Source organism: Clarias gariepinus, chromosome 19, assembly GCF_024256425.1.
Source record: "Clarias gariepinus isolate MV-2021 ecotype Netherlands chromosome 19, CGAR_prim_01v2, whole genome shotgun sequence".
NCBI classification, from domain to species: Eukaryota; Metazoa; Chordata; class Actinopteri; order Siluriformes; family Clariidae; genus Clarias; species Clarias gariepinus.
Window position 1 is genome coordinate 23,073,428 of NC_071118.1, and position 23,026 is coordinate 23,096,453.

General features: G+C 40.5%; 1 protein-coding gene across 1 annotated transcript in view; it reads right to left on the reverse strand.

Moving 5' to 3' along the window:
- nsmfa (NMDA receptor synaptonuclear signaling and neuronal migration factor a) overlaps positions 1-22,470 on the reverse strand; it is a 44,544-nt gene extending 22,074 nt beyond the window's left edge. The window contains exons 1-3 of the mRNA XM_053479147.1: positions 22,228-22,470; positions 2,135-2,193; positions 144-914 (exon numbers count right to left, since the gene is read on the reverse strand). Of these exons, the coding sequence (XP_053335122.1) occupies positions 144-914; positions 2,135-2,193; positions 22,228-22,298 (901 nt within the window). The 5' untranslated portion in view covers positions 22,299-22,470. The remainder of the gene's footprint in view (positions 1-143; positions 915-2,134; positions 2,194-22,227) is intronic.
- Between the last annotated feature and the right edge of the window lie 556 nt (positions 22,471-23,026).

Here is a 23,026-nt window from a genome sequence, read left to right on the forward strand (position 1 = left end):
CCACTGCACAGAGGGCGAGAGAGGCTCACAGAGACACAGAGAGAGAGACATGAAGAAAATACAGACCACGGCACAAATCAACAAAGCCCCCTTTTGATCTCCTGTCTTTCTCTCTCTCTGTCCGTTCTCTTTTCCCATCTCACCTCTGTCTATAAAAGTCACCCGGTCCACACTGCTCATGCGCTCTAGTGGGCGGCGCTGCTTGCCTGGCTCTCGCATGCTGCTCTCAAGCTCTAGCGAGCCTTGGCTGCGTGACGGTGCTCCGGGGCATAGGTCGCACGCCAGGCTGCACTCTTTGCCCTCACCCCACCCGCGTATGTTGTGAGCGCTGACGGAACTCTGCAGGGGTTGAGAGAGGTTGTGGTGATGATGATGGTGATGGTGGTGTTGGTGCTGCGATGGACCTGCTCCGGCGCTTCCTGACGCTCCACCTGCAGGCTGCTGCATATTTGGGCCAGTGGTGCTATGGTGGTGGTTGGCGTGATGATGGTGGTGATGCTGGATGGGTGAGGAGGATGTGGAGGCCTGGGCGAGGGCTTGAGAGGCAGACGGGGAGTCCCGTGTCTCCCTCAGTACATCCAGCTCTAAGCTCTCCTTGCTGTTACGGCGTCCTGAGAGCATGGCACTCTCGCCGCTGATGGTGTAGACGCGTGATGGCTGCAGCGAGCACTCCACACACTTCTGCTGCTCCTCCTCGACCGAAAAGCTACGCTCCAGTGATAGGCGGCTCTCAGAGGAGGTAGAAGGGATGGCTGAAGGCTGCAGCAGGCGCACCGTAGGGTCGATCAGACTGGGTTCGGTGCTGCTGTTTGAGTCCTGAAGAGGAAAGATCTGCTGGTGGTTGTTGTTCTGGGTGCAAACACTATCCGGCGAGTCCGAGTCGTGGCCAATGAGGGTGTCAGACAATAAGTGATCTTAATTGAATAAACAGACACAGACAGTAAGTATGACAAAAAAGGGAATAAGGGATAAATAAAGCCATGGCCAGTGGGAAAATTAAAAAATTAAAACATTACAGTGAAGCCTCGGATTACGAGTAATGTGGTTTGCGAGTGTTCCGCAAGACGAGCAAAGATTTTAAATAAATTTTGACTTGGAAAACGAACAAGTCTTGGTTTACGAGTACCGAGTATTATGTATCACGCATGCGCTTCTTGTTTTGACGCTGAGCATCGCATGACCACAACTTTGTCTCCCCTGCTGGGTCTTAGTTCGCGTCTCTTATTGGTATAATTAACATCCGTGTACGCGTGTCCTGTTTACTATAACACTGTGACCACGTGTGTGTGTGCGTAAAACATTTTATTTTATGTCTGTATGCGTGTGTGTACAGCGCGTGTGTAGAGCAAAAGCAAGTCTCATTAAAGAGGTGCGCGTGTGTGTGAAAAGAGTGGAGGAAGGTTAACTGTGTAAAACGAGAAAGGGGAGAGAGGAGGGGCTCCTTACTTTAGCATCACACACACACATACAGTACACAGCGCCTGCGCGCACAAATGGAAACACTTATCTGTCTGAATTAATTTTTACTTTTTTTTTTTAAAGGTAAAGTGCAGGTTAATTTGGTTGATTTTCACTTTAATTTTGTGTTAATTAATTTTAGGTATTTTTTTTTTTTGAGCTGTGGAACAAATAATTTGGGCCACCATTATTTCTTATGGGAAAATTTTATTTGGTTTACAAGTGGTTTGAAATACAAACCCGCTTCAGGAATGAATTATTCTCATAATCCAAGGTTCCACCGTACTTTCTATGAGGCTTGAGATAGAGGTGTACATCACGCCTGGGATCCCCTGGATCCAACAAAGGAGCAAATTGGGTTCACATGGGGTGCTAAGTGTTGCATTTACTATTAACTCATCTTCAGTGACTGCTTTATTTTGGCCAGAGTCACTGTGATTAAACTAGCTTATCAATTGTTACTAAGTTTGTTAGAAAATGCAAAAACAGTCATTTTATGAGCAGGAAAGATTTGTTTAAACTTTCTGCCCGAAGCAGACAGGATTTGTCAAACAACCCTTTAGGACCGGGTGGGAGTGTGATTTAAAAAAATCCCACGCACACCTCTAACTTGAGGCACACACAGAAAGGCTTATCGGGAAAGAATGAGGAGAAGAGAGGTTAATGAGGGGCTGACCTGATCCGTTTCGGCTCTCAGGGTGAGCGTGAAGGTACTCTCCAAATGCTCGGGCTGCTCTGCAAAGACACACACAAAATCCATCATACACACACTAGCTATCTCATCAACGCAAGCACAGCAAGACACAAGAGAGGCTGCAAGTCATGATAATTGATGTTCTGAGCCCAATCAATTACTTGGACTTGGATCTATATCTCTATGTCACTGTCATGGGATTTGAGAAACTATAGAAGCTATTTGCACCTGGGTAAAAATAAAAAGGCAGAATAAAGCTATCTGTGCCTTGGTGGAAATAGAAATGTGCAGCAAATTTAATCTCTGACGATTTCCACGTGGTTGCCAAGTCAGTCTTTTAAACATAATAACCATTAGGAGACAAAGAGCTTCACTTGCTAGCAAAGCTATTTATTTGTTCACACAAAATAATAGTCATGATAGCCTAAGGTTAGCTAGCTTGCTACTGACCTTTATGCTACTGAGGCACAATAATATATATTAATATTAATAACACAATACTTAGCCTATAGTTAGCTTGCACTGTTTTAGTTTAGCTAGCACTTTCACAAACTTGCCTAAATACTGAAGTCCAATAGCAATATGCTAAAGGGAAAGCTAAAACAGTTGAGCTGGCTTGTGTAACTAATGTTAAAATGCTAAAGCATGTGCTAATTCTTTTATACAAAACCTGTTTTGTGTGTATTTATATAGCACAAATAGCTGTAAATGTGACCAAAGCTAGTTTACCAGGCTAACACTAATTTTGTTTAAGAATACAGTCAAGTCGAGTTGCCACATTTTGCATATGTTCTCATTCTCTTTATCAAACATTTTTAGCATTTTAATGAAGTTTAACTTCAAAACAAACAGTAGCCTATACTGTAGACAAAAGAGTTAGCTCCTGGTAAGCTAACAAATACAGTATCCTTAATCACATGCTTTAGAGACATGAAATTAATCAATCCCACCCCCAAAAAATGAGTGTAACAACGCTAAAACAATCTGACAAGGAATGGCTATGAAATGCTACCCCCTGATTATTGCTATGAACCTATGCTAACCTGGTGATATAAATTACATGTAGCAGAGCCCAGTAAATTATCACAGTCCATATAGCCATTCTATGCAGTACAAATTTTTATCATACAACAGCTTGAGGATCCATCCATCCATACATCCATCCATCCATCAATCCATCCATCAAGGAACCTCTGTAGTCTATTGTATTCATTCATTGACCCCCGGTCAATATTCACACGCGCTTTTACACACTACGAGCAATTTGGGAACGCCAATTAGCTTAACGTCCATGTCTTTGGCATTCCCAAATTGCTCATAGTGTGTAAAAGCAATTTGGAACGCCATTTAGCATAACCTGCATATCTCTGAACTGTGGGAGGAAACTCACCAAGTACGGGGGGAAAACAAACAAACTCCATACACATAGACCGAGGTGGGAATCAAACCCGGACCCTGGGGGTGCAATGTCACAGTGCTAACCACTAAGCCACCAGCTTAAAAATCACTCTTGATAAACCTACAATATATGAAAAATTTTATGTTTTCAATGTAGAGGCCTAATGATTATGATTTATGATACTGTGTCCAGTACATTTTAATCTTAAAGAGAGCCTATTACGCAAAGACAGCCAGAAGGGTTTGCATTCCGCATATTGCCGCAAAAAAATTCCCTGCTTTTTGTCTTTTTTCCATTTCTGTATTGCCAGAGGCTTAAACAAGCAAATTAGATTTTTTCCCCCTAACGTGACCTCATATAAGGGCTGTTGCTCAGCTCTGGCCAGCTTTGCTCATTATCTAATCTAATTGTATTTATTAATCTAAATTATCTATTTAAAATGCATTATCTAAGGGTATTTTAGCTGGAGCATTAACAGATACTTTCAGGGAGCTGTGAGAGCTGTCTTAAAAATAGTAAAATACGGGATCTTTAATATTCCACTGATAAACTTTTAATATCATTCACAAAGTATGCAGTGCAGCTCACAATAACTAATAGCATTCTGATAAAAAAAAGCTAAAAACATGATTTTATATAAGGTATACATGTATGTAATGTACGGTCATGCAACTGGGTCCCTCCTAAAAACCCACTCTTTTAATCCATGATATTTTTGCACATACCGTTAATCATCTTACTTAAAAAGGCAATGTGATGTCCTGCTTAGGAAAATAATAAATGACATGGTGAACAAATGCAACCCAAAACTACCCTATATTTTTTAATACCAGAACACTGTAAAATGACTTTTGCTTCTTATACCACAAAAAACTTGACTTAAAGTTACAGCTGTGCTGTTATAAAGTGCTGACACTGGAGACTCCAAACAATAAACTTTTCCCATAACTATACACTCTCACTCATTCTCTAAACTGTTACTCCCCTGGGAGGCTTGGATCCTATCCCATGGGGCTGGAGGCACTAGGTGGGATATACTCTCACATCACATGGCACAAGCATGCACACACACTACACGCAATTTGGAAATGCAAATTAGCCTAATCTGCATATCTTTGGACTGTTGGAGGAAATCGGAGTACATGGAGCAAAATCCACCAAGCACGGAGAGACCATGCCACCCGCACATACACGCAGACCCGAGACAACTCAAACCTCAGTCAGGAAGTGCAAGGCCACAGTGCTGATCGAAACACCACCCACTGGCCCGTATCAACAATTAAAAATATATTAAATCTGTAATCTTAGATTATGTGGTATACATGATTACTAAGGAATTAATCAAATATTAGAACAATTACAACAGCGCTGCTGCCATTATACATTTATAAAGATCTAAATAATTAATAAAACATTAACAGCAACGTGGTATAACACGCATTAGACAAGCGGAGTAATGTACAGAACATGCTGATAAGTCACTCTCAAGCAACAATGGTTCGTTTTATGATGAGGAGTTTATTAAAACTGACGCTTTGTCTTATTTCCCTTGTACTGCTGATGCTCAGCAGCTTGGTTTAATCTTAATGGAGTCTATTATGTGTTATCATTTTACTGTGCGATGGTTAGAAACGATCTGCAATTCATTATTTGGTAATTGTTAGCATGCAGTAACGGCCTGATAATGACACATTAAACACAGTAGGTCTTCCCTACTTAAAAATAAACAACTAGAATGAAATGTAGGGTCCTGCAGATATTTATTTCTCTCATTTATGAATTGGAAAAGTGACACCTTTTTAGATTAGTATCTGACCTGGAATCTTTCACAGGCACAAAAGATTGTTGGTATAAGTTTGCAGGGCGTAGTGCTAAAGTTCTACAGTGTCATATGTGACAAAGAGAAAGAGATCAACATTGAGAACTCGGATATAATCTCCTTATCTTTTCACTTCGAGCATGAAAAAGGATGAAAATGTAAAACTGATCTTTAGGTGAAAAAAATATCAGGGACGTGTAAGTCAAAACGGGGCTTTTGATTGCGCAGAATCACAAAGCACAGTTATGAGAGTGAAAAACAACCTTATTTCTTTATTTAATCCCATGCTACACTGATGCACTTATTACAGGATTTCACTGGTGCTTGGACACCATCAAGGTAGAAAGCTGTGGTGGTAGAATCAGGCTTAGACAAAGCAAAAGTAGGCAGCTGATCATAAGATGAACCACCATCAAGAGATGCAGAAATGAGGTAGATGAGGAGGTAGGATGATCACAGGGACAGTCTGGTCGGCAACACTTTTCTCCAGTATGGAATTATGGGAGATTTTTGCAGTATAAGTGCAAATGCCAGAATTGTCTTAAAGTCGCAGGAATATGGGAATGAGAAAAAAAAGCAAAAGAGATGTAGAAGTAATGAAAGATGTTAAATTAAAAGAGAAACAATGAATGAGAAATGTATGCGTGTCTCTGTAAACTGCCAGCTCACACAAGACTAACACGCTTATTATAACATGACTAAGTAGAATGATTACAGCAATAATGGCAAATAAATTCAGAATCAATGTACCATAATCTCACACACAAAAAAACAAGTATACAAAAATAGAGAAAATAAAAAAGATAGAATACTTACACATGTCAGAAAAAAACAGACAAGAAGAGATTCTCTAGGGGAAGTACTGTATCTGAAGACTAACGATGAAGAAGCAAAAAGCTGAAATGACTGTACTGTAATGCATCAGCCGAGAAGAAAAAATAACAGGAACCTAAAAAGGGAAGTAGTAAAAGACAACCCTTCTTATCAATAACAGATGGGAGGCAAAAAAAGGGTTTGGCCTTGAAAATAATACTGTCTAGGCAAATGTAGGCAAATTAACAGAAGGAAAAACTAAAGGCATTAGAAAGTATATATACATACTCCATGAGTAAAGGAGAGGGATATTTTTTATTACCTTTCTCGACCATCTCCTGACCGATTCAGACCTTTTTGCTTTTTACTTAACTTTTTTTGGATTTAAAGATGCAAATAGATTTATTGGATTCAAATTTAACATTTAAATTTCATTTGCCACAAGCATACATAGTATACAGTATGACGTAAAGTGCAATGCTTACACTACTTCCAATGACTGGAAACAAAAAATGTGCAAATACACCAAAAATAATAAAATATACAGAAAGCCAAATCAAAAGAAAATGTGCAAGCAATGAAAATATATAAATATGCAGAGATGTGTATTAATAGACAGTAGTAATGCGCATAAGGATAGATGCCAGCAGTAGTTATGACTGTCAGACATAAAGTGCAGAGGTTCCATTTTAATGATTGTTTCATGTGCAAAAATTTACAATACAGTATGTCCAACAAGAAGACCGTAATGAAACGGAAGCACTTTCCTGACTGCAACAAAGAGATCAGTCTAATGTTGAGTTGTCCTTGGTTCAGCACCACTTAATGTAGACAGTGTGCAAATCAGGGGCCTAAGTGGGTTAGATGCTCTGAGCTGATTACACAACCCTCTGTAGAGCTCATCTCCCCTACATGGTGCTGTTTCCACACCAGGTTGTGATGTTTCCCATCAGGATGCTCTGAGTGGTACAGGTGTAAAAGTGTACCGCAGGCTAAAGTTCTTGAAATGTCTCAGAGACAGAGATGCTGCCGGGCCTTCCTCACCATGTGAACACCAAGGTACCAGAAGCTGTTAACTATCTCCGCTGGGGTCCCGTTGATGACAATGGGCTCGTAGTTCATCCCCTGATTTGCACACTATCAACTCTGTTCCCTTGCTGATGTTCAAGAGGAGGTTATTCCTCTGGCGCCAGTTTTCCAGGTGTTTAAACTCCTCTAGGTAGACCTTCTTATTGTTGTCAGTCCCACCACAACAGTGTCATTAGCAAACTTGATGTTGGTAGTGTCCACATAGTCATATGGTGTGTTTACAGTGAGGGAAGCAAGGGGCTCAGGACACAACCCTGAGGTATCCAGTGCTGAGGGTGAGGGAGACTGAGACATGTCTGGCCAACCATATTCCCAGTGGCCTGTCAGTTAGGGAATTGAAGAGCCACTCACACAAAGGGAGGCCGAGTCCCAGGTCTTCCAGCTTGGGCGGGTGAGTGTGGAGGGAATTCTAGTGTTAACGGCTGAATATAGACTATAGTCAACTGATCTATAAACTATAGTCAGCAAACAGCATTAATTCCCCTTTCTAATATCTAGGTGACTTAGGGTTGTATGTAGAATATGTGAGATGGCATCTGTGGTCAATTCTTTCTTGATCAGTTGATCTGTTGATTGTACTTCTTGCTGCAATAAATTCTGACTTGCTTTTCGCAACTCAAGACACAGTTTTGAAAGTCTGCAATGTCATCCTTAGCTGAGGTTAAGACTGTATGGTGGATGTGGCAATAACTCCTAATTGTGTAATGTGGTGTTGGTGAATGATCGTGTGTACAGTTCCCAAAGACAGATGTGTCTCTTCCACAAAGGTTATCCATTAATTTTCAAAAATGAGGAATTCTACTTTCTGAACATTCACAGGAATGAAGGCCGTGGGCACCGAGCCACCTCAGATGGGACTGTCAATCATGGACGAAAAGCCTTCCTTAAATCGTCTGCACCATTCAAATGTTTTACTGCAGCTTTTGTCCGAGTCTCATCACCGTACTTTGCTTGAAGTCTTCTGTAAATGTCAATCGGTTTTACAACCTGATTTACCGCAGTCCCAGTGTGACTTGGCTTCATATAGAGCTTTATAGTCTTCATCAAAAGACATTTTTGGGTCATCAAAACATCAGAATTACCCAACTAACAATTTAAAAATGAAAAGTAGTTTCTCATTCTGTCTTTAGGAACTTTTGATTCAAAGAATCTCCAAAGCTCAACATTTTTGTAACACTAACTTTCCATAATGTTGGTTTTTATCCAAAATGAAAATGTTGGGTAAGCAATGTTCTAACAGCATTGTGAAGCAATGATTAATTACAGCAGATGTTCTGATGTTCAATCTTGCAGGACCATTTTTGGAACATTACAGCCAAACCTTATTAGAACCTGCAGAATACATATGGAATTAGATTTTAAAGAAAAAAAAAAAGAGAAAATAATCAATTGCAAAGTGGCATGATGTAGTCTGAAACAAAGCAGTTGCTAATAGTTTGGATTAAGCAAAAAGAGACATAGTACATTTGAATAGTTTATAGGTATAGTTGCAATGTTGTGGAATGCTGTCCAACATTATAGCAGGTGAAAACAGTTGTTCCACTGCCAGGCTCTTTTTTTCTCACCAAGCTAATAAGACAAATAAACTACACCACATCATGTTTCCAAGCAAAGCTCATTCACTTATTTATTGTCTAAACCGCTTAAACCTCTATACAGGGTCGCGGGGGTCCTGGAGCCTATCCCAGGGTACTTATGCCACGAAGTACATCCCGGATGGGGTGCCAATCCATCACAGGGCTCACAGACTCAAACTTATTCACACACTACAGTCAATTTGGGAACGCCAGTTAGCCTAATCTGCATGTCTTTGGACTGTGGGAGGAAACCAGAGTACCTCGAGGAAACCCACCAAGCACGGGGAGAACATGCACATAATCAATCCTGGACCCTGCAGATGCAAGGCAACAGTGCTACAATGTGTTACAATGTGATGACACTGGAGACTCCTTTCAAAACCATTAAACATATATCTCCGCACAAAAAAAAAAACATCCCTGTGTACGTCATTACTATACACACAATAATGTATCAGAAAGAGTGCTTTAATATAAACCAAGTTCATGAGGTTTTCTGTAAATTCTAGGAGTCAGACGAGACTGTCATTAGTCTGTGTATGAGAAGGCTTCATGGGTAACCATCCATCAAACAACCTCAGAAACATGGGAGCGAGCTCCAGATTGCCAGACATCTGCACCAACCCCAACGGTGGCATGCTGAATGACAGAGTAAACCAAAAGCAGCCTTTGCGACACACAATCAGAGCAACCAGTAATCCCTTGCAGTCAACCCGTGATTTAAGTTACTTGCCGTTTAAGTATTGTGTGAATATTCGGAAACCCCAGTTGAATTAAAGTTTATTCTGATTCGCACACGTTGGCACAGACTGGCGCAAGCCCCTTGTGAGTCACAGCTCTGTAAGAAGCTGCTCTGCATCAAAACATCGGAGGAGACGAACTGAACAGGAAGCCTCTAATGAGGACACGCTTTTGCTGGGTTTATTTCCTTGGTTTATTTCAAGATAATACCCCTACACAAACTAATGCACGCACACGCTCGCACAGCGGAACTGGGTGTCCGCAATAAGAGCGACAAACAATGTACATCCTCTTCTAAACACACACAACCACCAAGCACCCACTCCTCTCTTAAAATTGCAGCCTCCTCCACATGAGCTGTCACGCTGCCGGGGATCCCTCTGCCGGCGATTCCTCTAGTGTAAGAGCGAACCTCTCAGGCCCTGTAACACCATGTCCTGGAATGTGAAGTCTGCCTTCTGACACGAGGCCATGATGTGTATGACACCGCTCTCAATTACTGAGGTTCAGCCTACACAAATAGGTCTCCACATTACCTTAACGAGCACTCAGCCCAATTTCAGCAATAATGGGAGGACAAATCAGTGTGAAGAGCCATGCAATCTACTTTAACACACACAGGCAATTACATGACGGGTAAACATTTTGTTCAACTCATGGAGATTATATATCCACTTAGACTGGAGAGATATGATCATAAGTTTTGTCATGGTATAGGTACCATGGTCGTCTGACTAATTAACCTTTACCCTGGTAATTTTGACAGTACCATGTTTTGTTGTTATAGTACTTATACCACACTATGGTACATGGTTCCACTGTGGGATAAGTACCAGGACTTTGTACTGTCAAAAAATATGATACACACGTTTATGTACCATACGGGTAATTCATCCATTCATCCATCCATCCATCTAGGCACCCCTGTTATCCAACCATGAAAACCATTGTATTCATTTCTATTTCTACAAACGTGGTGAGACCTCCAGTCCTGATTCACATGCACGTTTACACACTACGGGCAATTTGGGAACATCAAAATGTTAGCCAAATCTGCATGTTTTTGGAATGTGGGAGAGAACCCGGAGGAAACCCATCAAGCACAGAGAACATGCACACAGACCTGACGCTGAAATCAAACCTAAGACCTAGAGGTGCGAGTGCCAACCACTACAACATCGTGCCACCATAATGGTAATATGCTCAGTATATAGTAACCTCTGTAGTGCCATTTTACAGTGACATCCAAAAGTTAATACACAATTCTTTTGTGAATACCATTGTAGGTACTGTAGCTTCAGTGGGTACCCTTGTAGTATTATGGTATGGACCACAACACTTTAAAGAATACCAAGGTTCTTATTGGGTATCACAGTGGCTACCAAACTTCGGTGGGTATCTAATATGGTGATGTCTGTACTACCGTACATCTTACCAGTAGTATGCACTGATATACTATAGTGGATATCTGTTAAAATTTAGTAGCCACTGTGATACCACAATAAGTACCATGGTATACATCACAAGTGTTGTAGTCCACACCATGACATTGAAATGTCACAGTACCCTACTCTATAAAGTCCTATAATGCCTACCATGGTAAGATCCGTGTGAAGTACCACAATCATACTATTGAAAATGATGGTATGTACTTTTTTTTGTTTCTTGTTTTTTAACATGAATAAATGTACCTAACTGGAAGCATGAAATTTGATCTGCATTGCAATGCATTGTAGACTCCTTCCAGAAATATTAAATAAATGTCTCCCAGAGAAAAGTTTACCATCTTAATCCATTTATGTGTACAGTACAACAACAGTTTTTCAGATTTTATTTTTTTTTAAGAAATAAAAATATTTATTCTTCTATTGTCTATTTGTCTATAACAGGTCGGCAACCCGCGGCTCTGGAGCCACATGTGGCTCTTTGATGCCTCTTCTGCAGCTCCCTGTGGTTTTGGAAAATAAATAACGAGTATTTAATGTAAATTTATTGTATTGTAGTTTGTTCGTTTTTGAACAAATTCTAAATTTGAAGATTATAGTGATCTTAATTTTTTTTGTCGCTTAAAATATGCGTCACACCCGGCAATGTGCGACACCCATTGGCACACGATTTATTGAGCTTTTATTCAGGTTGACATCTGACTGCACACACCAGTACACGCGATAAAAGGATGACGGCACACAGAAGCAGGTGCCACTTTTGTTTTGCTGCAGGTTGATCATTTCAAGTTCGGCATTTTCTTTAATAAATACGAGGAATCCCACCATGCACAGGGAGAACATGCACACCCACCCACACACACACACACACACACACACACACGCACACACACACAGACCAGTGGCAATATTCGAACCTTTAACAGGTAACTGAACGTGTTTCTTGCAACGCTAGTATATTGCTGTGAATTTGGGTATTGTAGAAATTATAGAAACGTATTATATTGGCTGCTTATGAATTATAATGCACTCTAAATTAGTGTTTTACTAAATGTGCACTTGGAAGGAAAACCACTTAAGCCTACAGAAAAATTGATAAAAGGCTCAGTCAGTATTCCATTATTAACTATAATATGAAAATACCTAACTAGACTATGATCAATATCAGTTCTTATTGTTTATTATAGTCCGTATTGATAAATTTCTTCATTTCTCTATTGACGTCTATGTTTTAAAAATGATCTCTATGATTATTTAATCTAAAATCGCCTCTCTTTAATTCAAATGCATGTGCCTGGCGGTGTGTGTATAAATATATTCAGACATATGTTGAGGTGCTGCTGGCGTCACAACTGAATTGCAAGCATTACATTAACACCTACTGCCTGGCTGGTAGACATCTCGGGAGGATGAGTTTTAACTGCAGAGGAGGTCATTTAACACATATGATTTTGCTGCAGTTTTTAGAACACTAGCATGCTGTTCGAGCAATTTCTCTCTCTCGCTGCATGGTGTGATTAGAAAACAATCCTTTCAACTGAAAGATCCTATCATCAGGCACCTCTGAAGACCTCGTGCACTGCTTTATATTTTTCATTTACGTCCTCTGGGTTTTGATTAACATCAACAAGACGCCCCATTGCTTGGCGAATTGCAACATTAATAATACATGATGAGGAATACGAAAAAAGAACCGAGAGGAAAGAAATGGGAAACCAACTGGAGTTTGGGATTTTCCTGCAGGTCCTGGCACTGAATGTATAATTACTGTAGATTTGATTGCAAGGCAAGATATCTGTAAGTAGCGAAAATGGTCTAGGACCTATAAAATAACCTAGTCTAGAATAATTCTAGACTATAGAATAACCTTTAAAATAATACAGTTTTCTATTTCTGGTGGACAGATCCTTTTTTTTCTGAGAAATAAAAATAAAAAAAGGCTTAAGTATGGCACATGTCACCTCAGGATATGGCAAATACAGAAGAATGAATTCTCCTTCTGGCATTAGTTTTTAGACACTGTAATGCTATTGTGTTGAAATAAATACTACACTGATACTACACACGGCCATAACCTTAACACCACTGCCAGATTTATTACATAACATTGATTATCAATTATACACTGACCTAAAGGATTATTAGGAACACCTGTTCAATTTCTCATTAATGCAATTATCTAATCAACCAATCACATGGCAGTTGCTTCAATGCATTTAGGGGTGTGGTCCTGGTCAAGACAATCCCCTGAACTCCAAACTAAATGTCAGAATGGAAAAGAAAGGCGATTTAAGCAATTTTGAGCGTGGCATGGTTGTTGGTGCCAGACGGGCCGGTCTGAGTATTTCACAATCTGCTCAGTTACTGGGATTTTCACGCACAACCATTTCTAGGGTTTACAAAGAATGGTGTGAAACAGGAAAAACATCCAGTATGCGGCGGTCCTGTGGGCGAAAATGCCTTGTTGAGGCTAAAGTTCAGAGGAGAATGGGCCGACTGATTCAAGCTGATAGAAGAGCAACTTTGACTGAAATAACCACTCGTTACAACCGAGGTATGCAGCAAAGCATTTGTGAAGCCACAACACACACAACCTTGAGGCGGATGGGCTACAACAGCAGAAGACCCCACCGGGTACCACTCATCTCCACTACAAATAGGAAAAAGAGGCTACAATTTGCACGAGCTCACCAAAATTGGACAGTTGAAGACTGGAAAAATGTTGCCTGGTCTGATGAGTCTCGATTTCTGTTAAGACATTCAAATGGTAGAGTCAGAATTTGGCGTAAACAGAATGAGAACATGGATCCATCATGCCTTGTTACCACTGTGCAGGCTGGTGGTGGTGGTGTAATGGTGTGGGGGATGTTTTCTTGGCACACTTTAGGCCCCTTAGTGCCAATTGGGCATCGTTTAAATGCCACGGGTTACCTGAGCATTGTTCCTGACCATGTCCATCCCTTTATGACCACCATGTTCCCATCCTCTGATAGCTACTTTCAGCAGGATAATGCACCATGTCACAAAGTTCAATCATTTCAAATTGGTTTCTTGAACATGACAATGAGTTCACTGTACTAAAATGGCCCCCACAGTCACCAGATCTCAACCCAATAGAGCATCTTTGGGATGTGATGAAACGGGAGCTTCGTGCTGCGTTTTAATGTTTCGGCTGATCGTAGTAATGTACAGCATAAGCGTTTTCTTCTGGTCAGGGTCGCCAGTTATTTACCAGATTTACAGTAGCATTGGGAGATCTGAATATTTTCCCGATTTATATATATATATATATATATATATATATATATATATATATATATATATATATATATAAATGGTTTCAAGATGTGAAAATATTGACATATTTTATTTATATGCGTTCATATGGCAGATGCTCTTGTCCAGAACAACTTTTATTTTATTACACATTTGAGCAATTGAGGGTTAAGGGCCTTGCTCAAGGACCCAACAGGGGCAACTTCATGGTGGTGGGTTGGAACATTCCAGACTGCAGTATAATGCCTTTACAACCCATTACATGTCCATTGTTTTCTTATGGTTGTGTGGGTTTCCTTCTACCTCCCAAAAAGACGCCAATTAAATTGGGTACACTTTTGGTGTAAATATGTGTTTAAATCTGCGATGCCCTTTGAAGGTCTCACATTCCATCTGGTGTGTTCCTACAGTTTGCCCTGTCTTTAAGATAGACTGGAGAAAAATGGAAGAATTAAAGATGAATGAACCCTTAAGAAATACAGCTGTGTTCACAATAATGCTGTAAAACTCAACTTAAGCCCCGATCCTTCGAGATGGCCTTTTCACCAAAGAAGATTCTGCATCAAGAATCTTTCTTGTTGGCAAAGACATTGGAGTCCTGCATTAAAGGCATTTCAAGGTGATGGAATGGACTTACCCTGCCCAAACAACTGAGACACCGTCTGCATCCAAAAAGCAGACGGAAGACCTACCAAGCACCAAGCTCATTAAACTAAGATAAAACTCTCAAACCTGTCTCTTCTGGCTCCTGGACCTACTGAATATACTACCTATTCCTATCTAGCAGGATTCTAGCCGGATATTTCTAGACCGCCCACTAATTACACTTGCACTTCTTTAAGTCACTGTGGGTAATCGGAAATATAATTCTACAGGGTGTCTGAAAAGCCTACATACATAAGGACAATTAACACTTTTAAAACACTCTTGGGACACGCTGTAGCTGTAACTCTAAATATAATTCAAATACAAAACCCGCAGAAGTAACAACCTTCCCCCGAGGTCATTCATCAGGTTAATGCACTCTATTAAGGGTGTAATGCATTGAAATGTTTAAGTGAAGAAAACCCTAATACTCTACTGTCGACAATCCTACGCAGGTGTTAATCTCGCTTCTTACAACACCTCAAGCTCTGTAAAGAAGCGTTTTCCCTTTCTTCCTTTGCACCACGCTGTGGACAAGGTCCTGATGAAAGCCTGCAGCTCGGCAGGGCGCGACACACCCTACGACACAGAGCTCTCCCATCACTGCATAACTAACAAAAACACACACCTGCACATTCACCGAGCATTTTCACACAGCGTTCTGCTCTTTCCCTCCACATATCCACTCCGCCGGCGCTTTGAAGCCGTTCACATGTGGGCAGTTCCTACCCACCTGTCCTTTAAATAAATTATTGTTTTTGCGCCTTTTATAGAAGCCGTCACGGCGCAGCTGAGCAAGACTGCAATTATAGAAATGCGAGCTGCATGGTATACATTTCCTCTCCTAACAAGAAATCATCTCTAATGAAGCAGCAGCTATAAAACGAAAATAAACAGTAATAATAATAATAGTCTCTAAATACGAATGTACCTTTCCCGACCTTTTTATTTCCCCCGGAAATACTCCGGACATAACTAGTTTTTAAATAATTAATAATGACAGATAGATCCGAGAAGGCTGCAGCGCAGGAAGGCATTAAGGAAACTCTGCTTCTATGGTCATTCATTAGGATAACAGCCTCTTCCAAATCCACTTGATACGTGCGATGGAAGATCCCTGCATTGAGACACCAGGACATTAGACGTTAACAGCCGTAACGGCACGTTCAAAAGCGCGGCCTCTTCTACACGAAAGTCGCAGACCATTGATTAAATTGTCATGTCCTCCAAGCCCCACGGCTCTATAGTAGATCACTCTCTGAAGATGTCTCGAACCCTCCGTAGGTTTCAAAAGCGCACATCTTTGAAGGAGGAGCTTGAATTGTCAAAGGCATAATCGAAGATCCTGAAATCTGTACCATTGCATCATCTAAGCCTAATTACAGTGCATGGTGCACATTCTCCATCTCCACCACCGCAGGATGAAGAGGACGGGGGGAGAACCGTATACACCAATCAGCTTGACTGGTTCAACTGTTTATGCTTAATGCCTGCAATTTGGCTTCCTCACAAGGTGATAATTAGGTACGGTTTAAAAACAAAAAAACTCTATACTATAAACGGAACATTTTGCCATCTCGATCATTAGTGCTTCCTTGTGGTGTTCGTTTGTAGACATTCTTGAAAAATTGCTTTTTGGAAGAGCAAGTGCAGGCTTCATAAATAACCAGTAAACTTTAAAAAGACATCCACGGGCAGCGGAACAGAGCAGTTCTATGGAACACATACTGTACAGTACATTTTTCTTCGTTGATATCAAATATAAATGCATGTCACTTCGACTGGGGTAGAGCTAATAATGAGGTTACGGCCCCATTACGCAGAAGTGTTCGGTGACATTCGGCAGCTTATGATTCTCTCGGCCAAAGATTTAAACAGCAGCAGACACTCAACTGAGCATCTCTTCTTTCACTGAAAATTCTCAGCAGGAGTTTGTAACCCATGATACATGCGAGTCAGAAATCAGCAGTTTGGCATAAATGATTATTTCTTTTGCTTACTTAATGTAATTGCCTCGACATGCTTGGTGCACTAGAGAGTCATCCAAGAAATATACACATGTATACAGTTTTATGAGGTTGCTGCTTTTTTTAATTTTATTTTTTATTTTATCTTTAGGCACTTTGCAGCCTGTCATAGAAAAACATTTATTTCCATGTCTGTAATTTAATCTAAATCAATGAATTAAATTTAAAAGAAATGATGGTGGGGCTCGAGACTTTTGCACAATACTGAATATGATGAGTAATAAACTCATCATACACTTTCAGGCACATTTGCACAACCCCTGGACATTTCCATTTATATTCACTTTCATTCCCACACAAAAATTCCATAAATTCTATATTCTGTATTGTACAGCTGTTTTTCTTATTTTTCTATATTTTTCATATATTTTTCTTATATTCTATATTTTGTATTGTACAGTTTTTTATTTTATTTTATATTTTATTTTATTCTTTCTTAGTTAAATTCACCTTTTATTTTATTTTCATATTTATTTCCTATTCATAGTCTTTTATTTTAAGGTCACAGGCAGTTGTCTAAGCATTTCACTGCATATTGTACTATGTATGACTGTGTATGTAACAAATAAAATTTTAATTTTAATTTTTAAAGCTTTGACCTTACATATTTTGGCAAAATGTAACAGCAAATAAAGTCATTATAGAGCAAAATGCAAAGAATCCAAAAAAAACATCACTTTTTTCAGTCATTAAACTAATTGACGGGCTGAATAAAGGGTGTCGTGAATGAACAAAATGCATTAATGGGCTTTTGGAGACTACTGAAGCCAAGAAAAAGGATGTCTGTCGACCTTAATAGTAGTTACCCTCAGCTCTTATGGACCACTATGATAAGACGCTGTCATCAACTGTTGAAGTGGTTGAGAAGGAGACTGATGAGGACAACGCTGATGATGTGCTATAAACTGAGCTTTTTTCTATTAAGTTTAATGTTTCTCATGATCTTGAGGTAATCTCACTCATTGTCGTCTATACAACTTTATCCTGTTGTACAGGGTCACGAGGGGCCTGGAGCCTATCCCAGAAAAGGGCAGGATACAATCTGGACGAGATGCCAATCCATCATAGGGCACACACACATACATACACTCACATGCTCATTTACACACTATAGGACCAAGCACAGGGAGAACATTTAATTACATGCACATAGACCCTGAAGTGGGAATCAAACACAGAACCTGGAGGTGCAAGGAGAAAGTGCTAACCACTAAGCCATCTTCAAAATCCTTTATATTTTTTGTTTACATCCGATTCGCAAAACAGTGTGAAACAACATAAGAGTTCAAGAGGTTGAATATAGTATAATAACATCATAGTAAACCGTTCCAAATATTGTCATAATTCAGCAGGTCTCAGTGCTCTTCTTACTAGTAATTGATTAGGCCTTGAAAACTAGTTTTGTAAAAACTGCCTTTTCTTTATAAAACACTTTTACCTTGGCAGAAACCTCTAAAGCTCTAGTAGCCCTTGATGTTTTTTTAAAGCAAAATCTCAGAAACACACTGCCTGGCCAAAACAAAGTTGCATTTCAGAAGGGTCAAATTATTGGTCAGACATCGAGGAGGAGATGAAATAACTGGACTTGGGTTGAAAACTAAGCATAATGCTGAAGCATCAACTTTACAGAAGAAATCCGAAAAAATGCCTCCGAGTTTTCCAGTGGTAAAGTGCTCGCCCTATCATCCCGAGATCGCGAGTTCGAGTCCTGGGTGATGCTGTAACCTCTCGCAGCCGGAGGTCTGGAGAGAGCTGATTGGCCGAGCTCCCTCAGAGGGGAGGGATGAAAGGTACTTAGTGCTCCCACATAATCAGGACTCTACAGCCAATTAGGGGCGTCTGTGAGCTCACACAAGCGGAAGGAGCGGATAGCGCTGTCCTCCGAGTGTGTTAGACCGCCCCCAACGGTGCGTGAGCGAGCAGTTCGAAAAGATGCGGTCGGCTGGCGTCATGTGGTTTGGAGAAAACACGTGATAGTCTTGCTCAAGGGCCCAACAGGGGCAACTTGGTGGTTGCATGGTTTGGACCTTATAAACCACAGTCCAGCGCCTTAACCACTGAGCTACTCCTAATTCCAGTGTTATGATACGGGGTTGATTCAGGTTGTCAGATCTAGACATTATGTGGCCATAAAATGAGCTGAAAATCATCTGATGCCTAAATGTACTGAACGACTAGGTTAATACATTTATTGGCTTTTTTCTTCCCTGATGGCACTTGGCATATTCCAAGAATTTTTTTTTTTTTTTTTTTTAAACGAAAAACTTATTATCATATCTGAATCAGTCATGAATGTAATATAAGAGTGTGCAATATAAGTGTGTATATATTGAAATATAGCTAGACACAGTAATGTGATGTAATGTCTCATAATATATCAATTCTTTGATAGTGCCTAATGCCAATGTTTTTTTATGGGAAATAACTATTTATTTTACTTTGTCAATAGCTATGAGAATAAATCTTCACTCATTCCAAAAACTTCAAAGCTTCTGTGTGTGTGTAGAGTTTGCATGTTCTCTGGTACTCCAGTTTCATCTGGTTTCATAGTCCAAAGACATGCTGATTAGGTTAATTGCAGTTACTAAGTTGCCTGTAGTGTGTGTGTGAGTGTGTGTGCCTTGCAATGGATTGGCACCCTGTCCAGGTTGTACCCCGCCTCATGCCCAAAGTCTCCTGGGATATTCTCCAGGCCCCCCGTGACCTTGTATAGAATAAGCGGTATAGAAGATAAATGAATGAATGAGGCGATAGAGTAAAAGTTTAAGCTACAGTATAATAAAGGTATACGTTTTTGTTTTTTTATCTTAAAAAGTCTTTTATTTTCACACTTTTGTGGCCGAAAGCTGAAAAACAAAAAAAAAATTTCCACCTACATTTACTGGCCTCTGTTTCACATTGATTATGTTGTTTTATGGCTGTCTGGAAGAAATACATGAGAGGGGAATAACAAGCAGCTCTCGGCAGACATGGCCATTTGTCTATTTGCACACTGGTGCAAGTGCGTCATAAGAGAGCAATGGAGATCCTCATTGATGACTCAGCCACTCTGCATAGAAACCAGGCTGGATGGACTTCAAGTGGGAACATGAGTAATAAGCGGGGATCTTTAAGGATCTTATCCATGTTTAGGATAAGACCCTAATCCTGACCAATAACTGTTAACAGCCTTTACCTATATATATATATATGTGTGTGTGTGTGTGTGTGTGTGTGCATGAATCACACTGAAGACTTGGGTGATAATTTTCTTCCACCATGTTGACGGCAAATAAAAACTAGAGGGTCACACGAAGTAGCACTTTGGACCCGTTTAATCACACTGTGCTGTATAAAATATAAAAAACAGTAGATGAATTAAAATCCAAGGGTATGTCAATGACATCTGCTTGGAGATCTTTACAATAGGTTCAGCATGAAGTAACAGTTTTTTCCTGATGTGTAGGCAATCAGGAACATGGAATGTTAAGGATGAGGGTGTGTGCGTGTGTGGTGAGATGGGAACAGGGAGAGATGTGACAGGTAGGAGGGTTGAAATAGATAAACTCTGATCTTGCTATTGATTACCAGATAGCAGAACATCCACAGCACCTAGCCGGATTTTCATTGTTTTTTTTTTTTCACTGCCAAGATTAACAAATAATCAAATGACTTAAACAGAGATCATGATATGATGTAATGTAAAAGTTTACTATTTATTATAATAATTTTTTTTTTCACCGAAAGTGGGAAAAAACAACAACAACATGTTGCATATTATATAAAAATACATTATTGTTTATATTTCAGAGTTGTGGCCTGTATTGCCACAAAGCCGCCATGAGGTGCTTAATAAACGCCATCAGTGGTGAAATCTGCATATTTTAGCTAATATAAGTAATTCTGTTTCCCCACACCATGCGAGTTACTGATCCTGAGAAGCGGCCCCGAGGCTACAGACGTACTTTCATTCTAATTATTTATTTTCAAAGAAACCACAGTCAGGACTTTGCTGCCTTCTACATACTTGCATTGATAATGTATTCCTCTTTTTTTTTTTAACTCAGATCAGTCTATGCTCGTCTGTGTCCGCCGCTCTCGCTGTGCCCTGGTTTAAAGAGTCTGGGTGCCTGGACTGTATTTTTTCAACACTGCATCTGAAATCGGTATGCAGAGCTATGTGCACACTCGTCTGTCCTGCATACTGAGCAGGAATTTTATCCTTTAAGCACCCCCTCAAACACACACACATTCACACACACACATCCTGACCCGAGGGGATGGCATGCACCCAATAGTCAGACATTAAAAAAAGCCTGAGCCAGGGTGATACCAAGCAAGGTTATGCCCATGACCTTCTGTTGGAAAATAAGACACGTGAAAGGGTCTTCTCAAGAAATCTGACGCATTCTCGACACGGATGACGCAGTAATTTTACTTAAACGGTGCATAAACTGCACTGAATTAGGACACACAACCCGATGCACTGTCTGAGGATGATATATGAGGATGACAGCCTGCAGCGCATGTAGTGCAGTGATGAGCGCTCCCGACGCCAACATTCCTATGTAAATAAATCACAAGAAGATTACTTCAACTCAATAACTCAACAGGGATGCGATCGACCCGGCTGAGTGACTGATGGATCGATTGATCTGTCTTCTACCATCTTCTACCTGCTAGTGCCAGTGCCAGTATCATCATCAGTCCCGGTGCCACACCATGAGTGATCAGAAGGTGAACGACCTCTACGTACCCCAAAATCTATGAGGTGTAGTTGTGTATTTATATGCTGTTCCTTTTTCCCCCCACTTAAAAAAAAAAAAAAAAAAAAAAAGCTTAAGCCTCTGCAGTGGTACCTGACACACATGCAGCTACATCAGGGGGTGCATTTCTGTCGTAGCCTTTGTGTCACGTGACAACAACAGGACCACAAAGGGTGCTTTTTTTGAAAAATATTAAATCCAGTATGAATGCAATGCTACAACCACATGCTGTAGGAGGAATCAGACAGGTTAAAATGATGCACCACATGATCCATTATTTAATTAGAGCATGACTGATCACTTATATATAACAGAGCTAATAATAAGAATAATAATGATGAAATTGACAACATGCATTCAGTTCATCATTCTGGTGCACTCACTGATGCGTGTTTGCTTTAAGAAGATGAAGATCCTGCACATTTCAGCGCGTGCTGCCTTGGACAGAGCTGTGCATGTGCAGGTGCATGTGGACACCAAGTGGAAAGCTGCTGCTCACCTAACTTTTGCTGCCACCGATGAAATAGCATCATTCCTCAGATTCCGCCTCTTGGACACGGCAGTTCCCATGCTGGCATGGAAACCACGGCGGTCAGAAAGCGGCTCATTCCAAAACGATCACGACGCACAGAGGGAAAAGCACGAATAGAATAAATAGATGTGGAGGGGGAAAAAAACCCTCGTCAGGCAGCGTCCTCTCCCGAACTACAGGCAAATGTGAGGAAATGAAGCATCAACTGCGCCTGACTCGGGCTCCTGCCTGCGCTACGCAGCGCTCTGTCACAGAGTACATAGAAGAGCAAAAAAGCCCAAACAACATGCCCCGCCCCTTTGCTTGTTTCCCATTCAGCTGTCAAAGGCCAGGTAACAAAGGGGCGTGTCTGTTTCGCCTGACGAATATGTGTAGGCGTGTCGAATAGGAAACGCCATATATGGTCACGGAATTCCACCGCGTGAGGCTGTTTTATACAGGATTAACCACCGTTCCTATAATACGGGCACAGTGTACCCACTCACTGTAACTCACACACTGTAACTCACACACTTTAACTCACACACTCACATAATGTATCTCACACACACTGTAACTCACACACTGTAACTCACACACTCACATAATGTATCTCACACACACTGTAACTCACACACTGTATCTCACACACACTGTAACTCACACACTCAATGTAACCCACTCACTGTAACTCACACACTGTAACCCACTCACTGTAACTCACACACTCACACACTTTAACTCACACACTCACATAATGTATCTCACACACACTGTAACTCACACA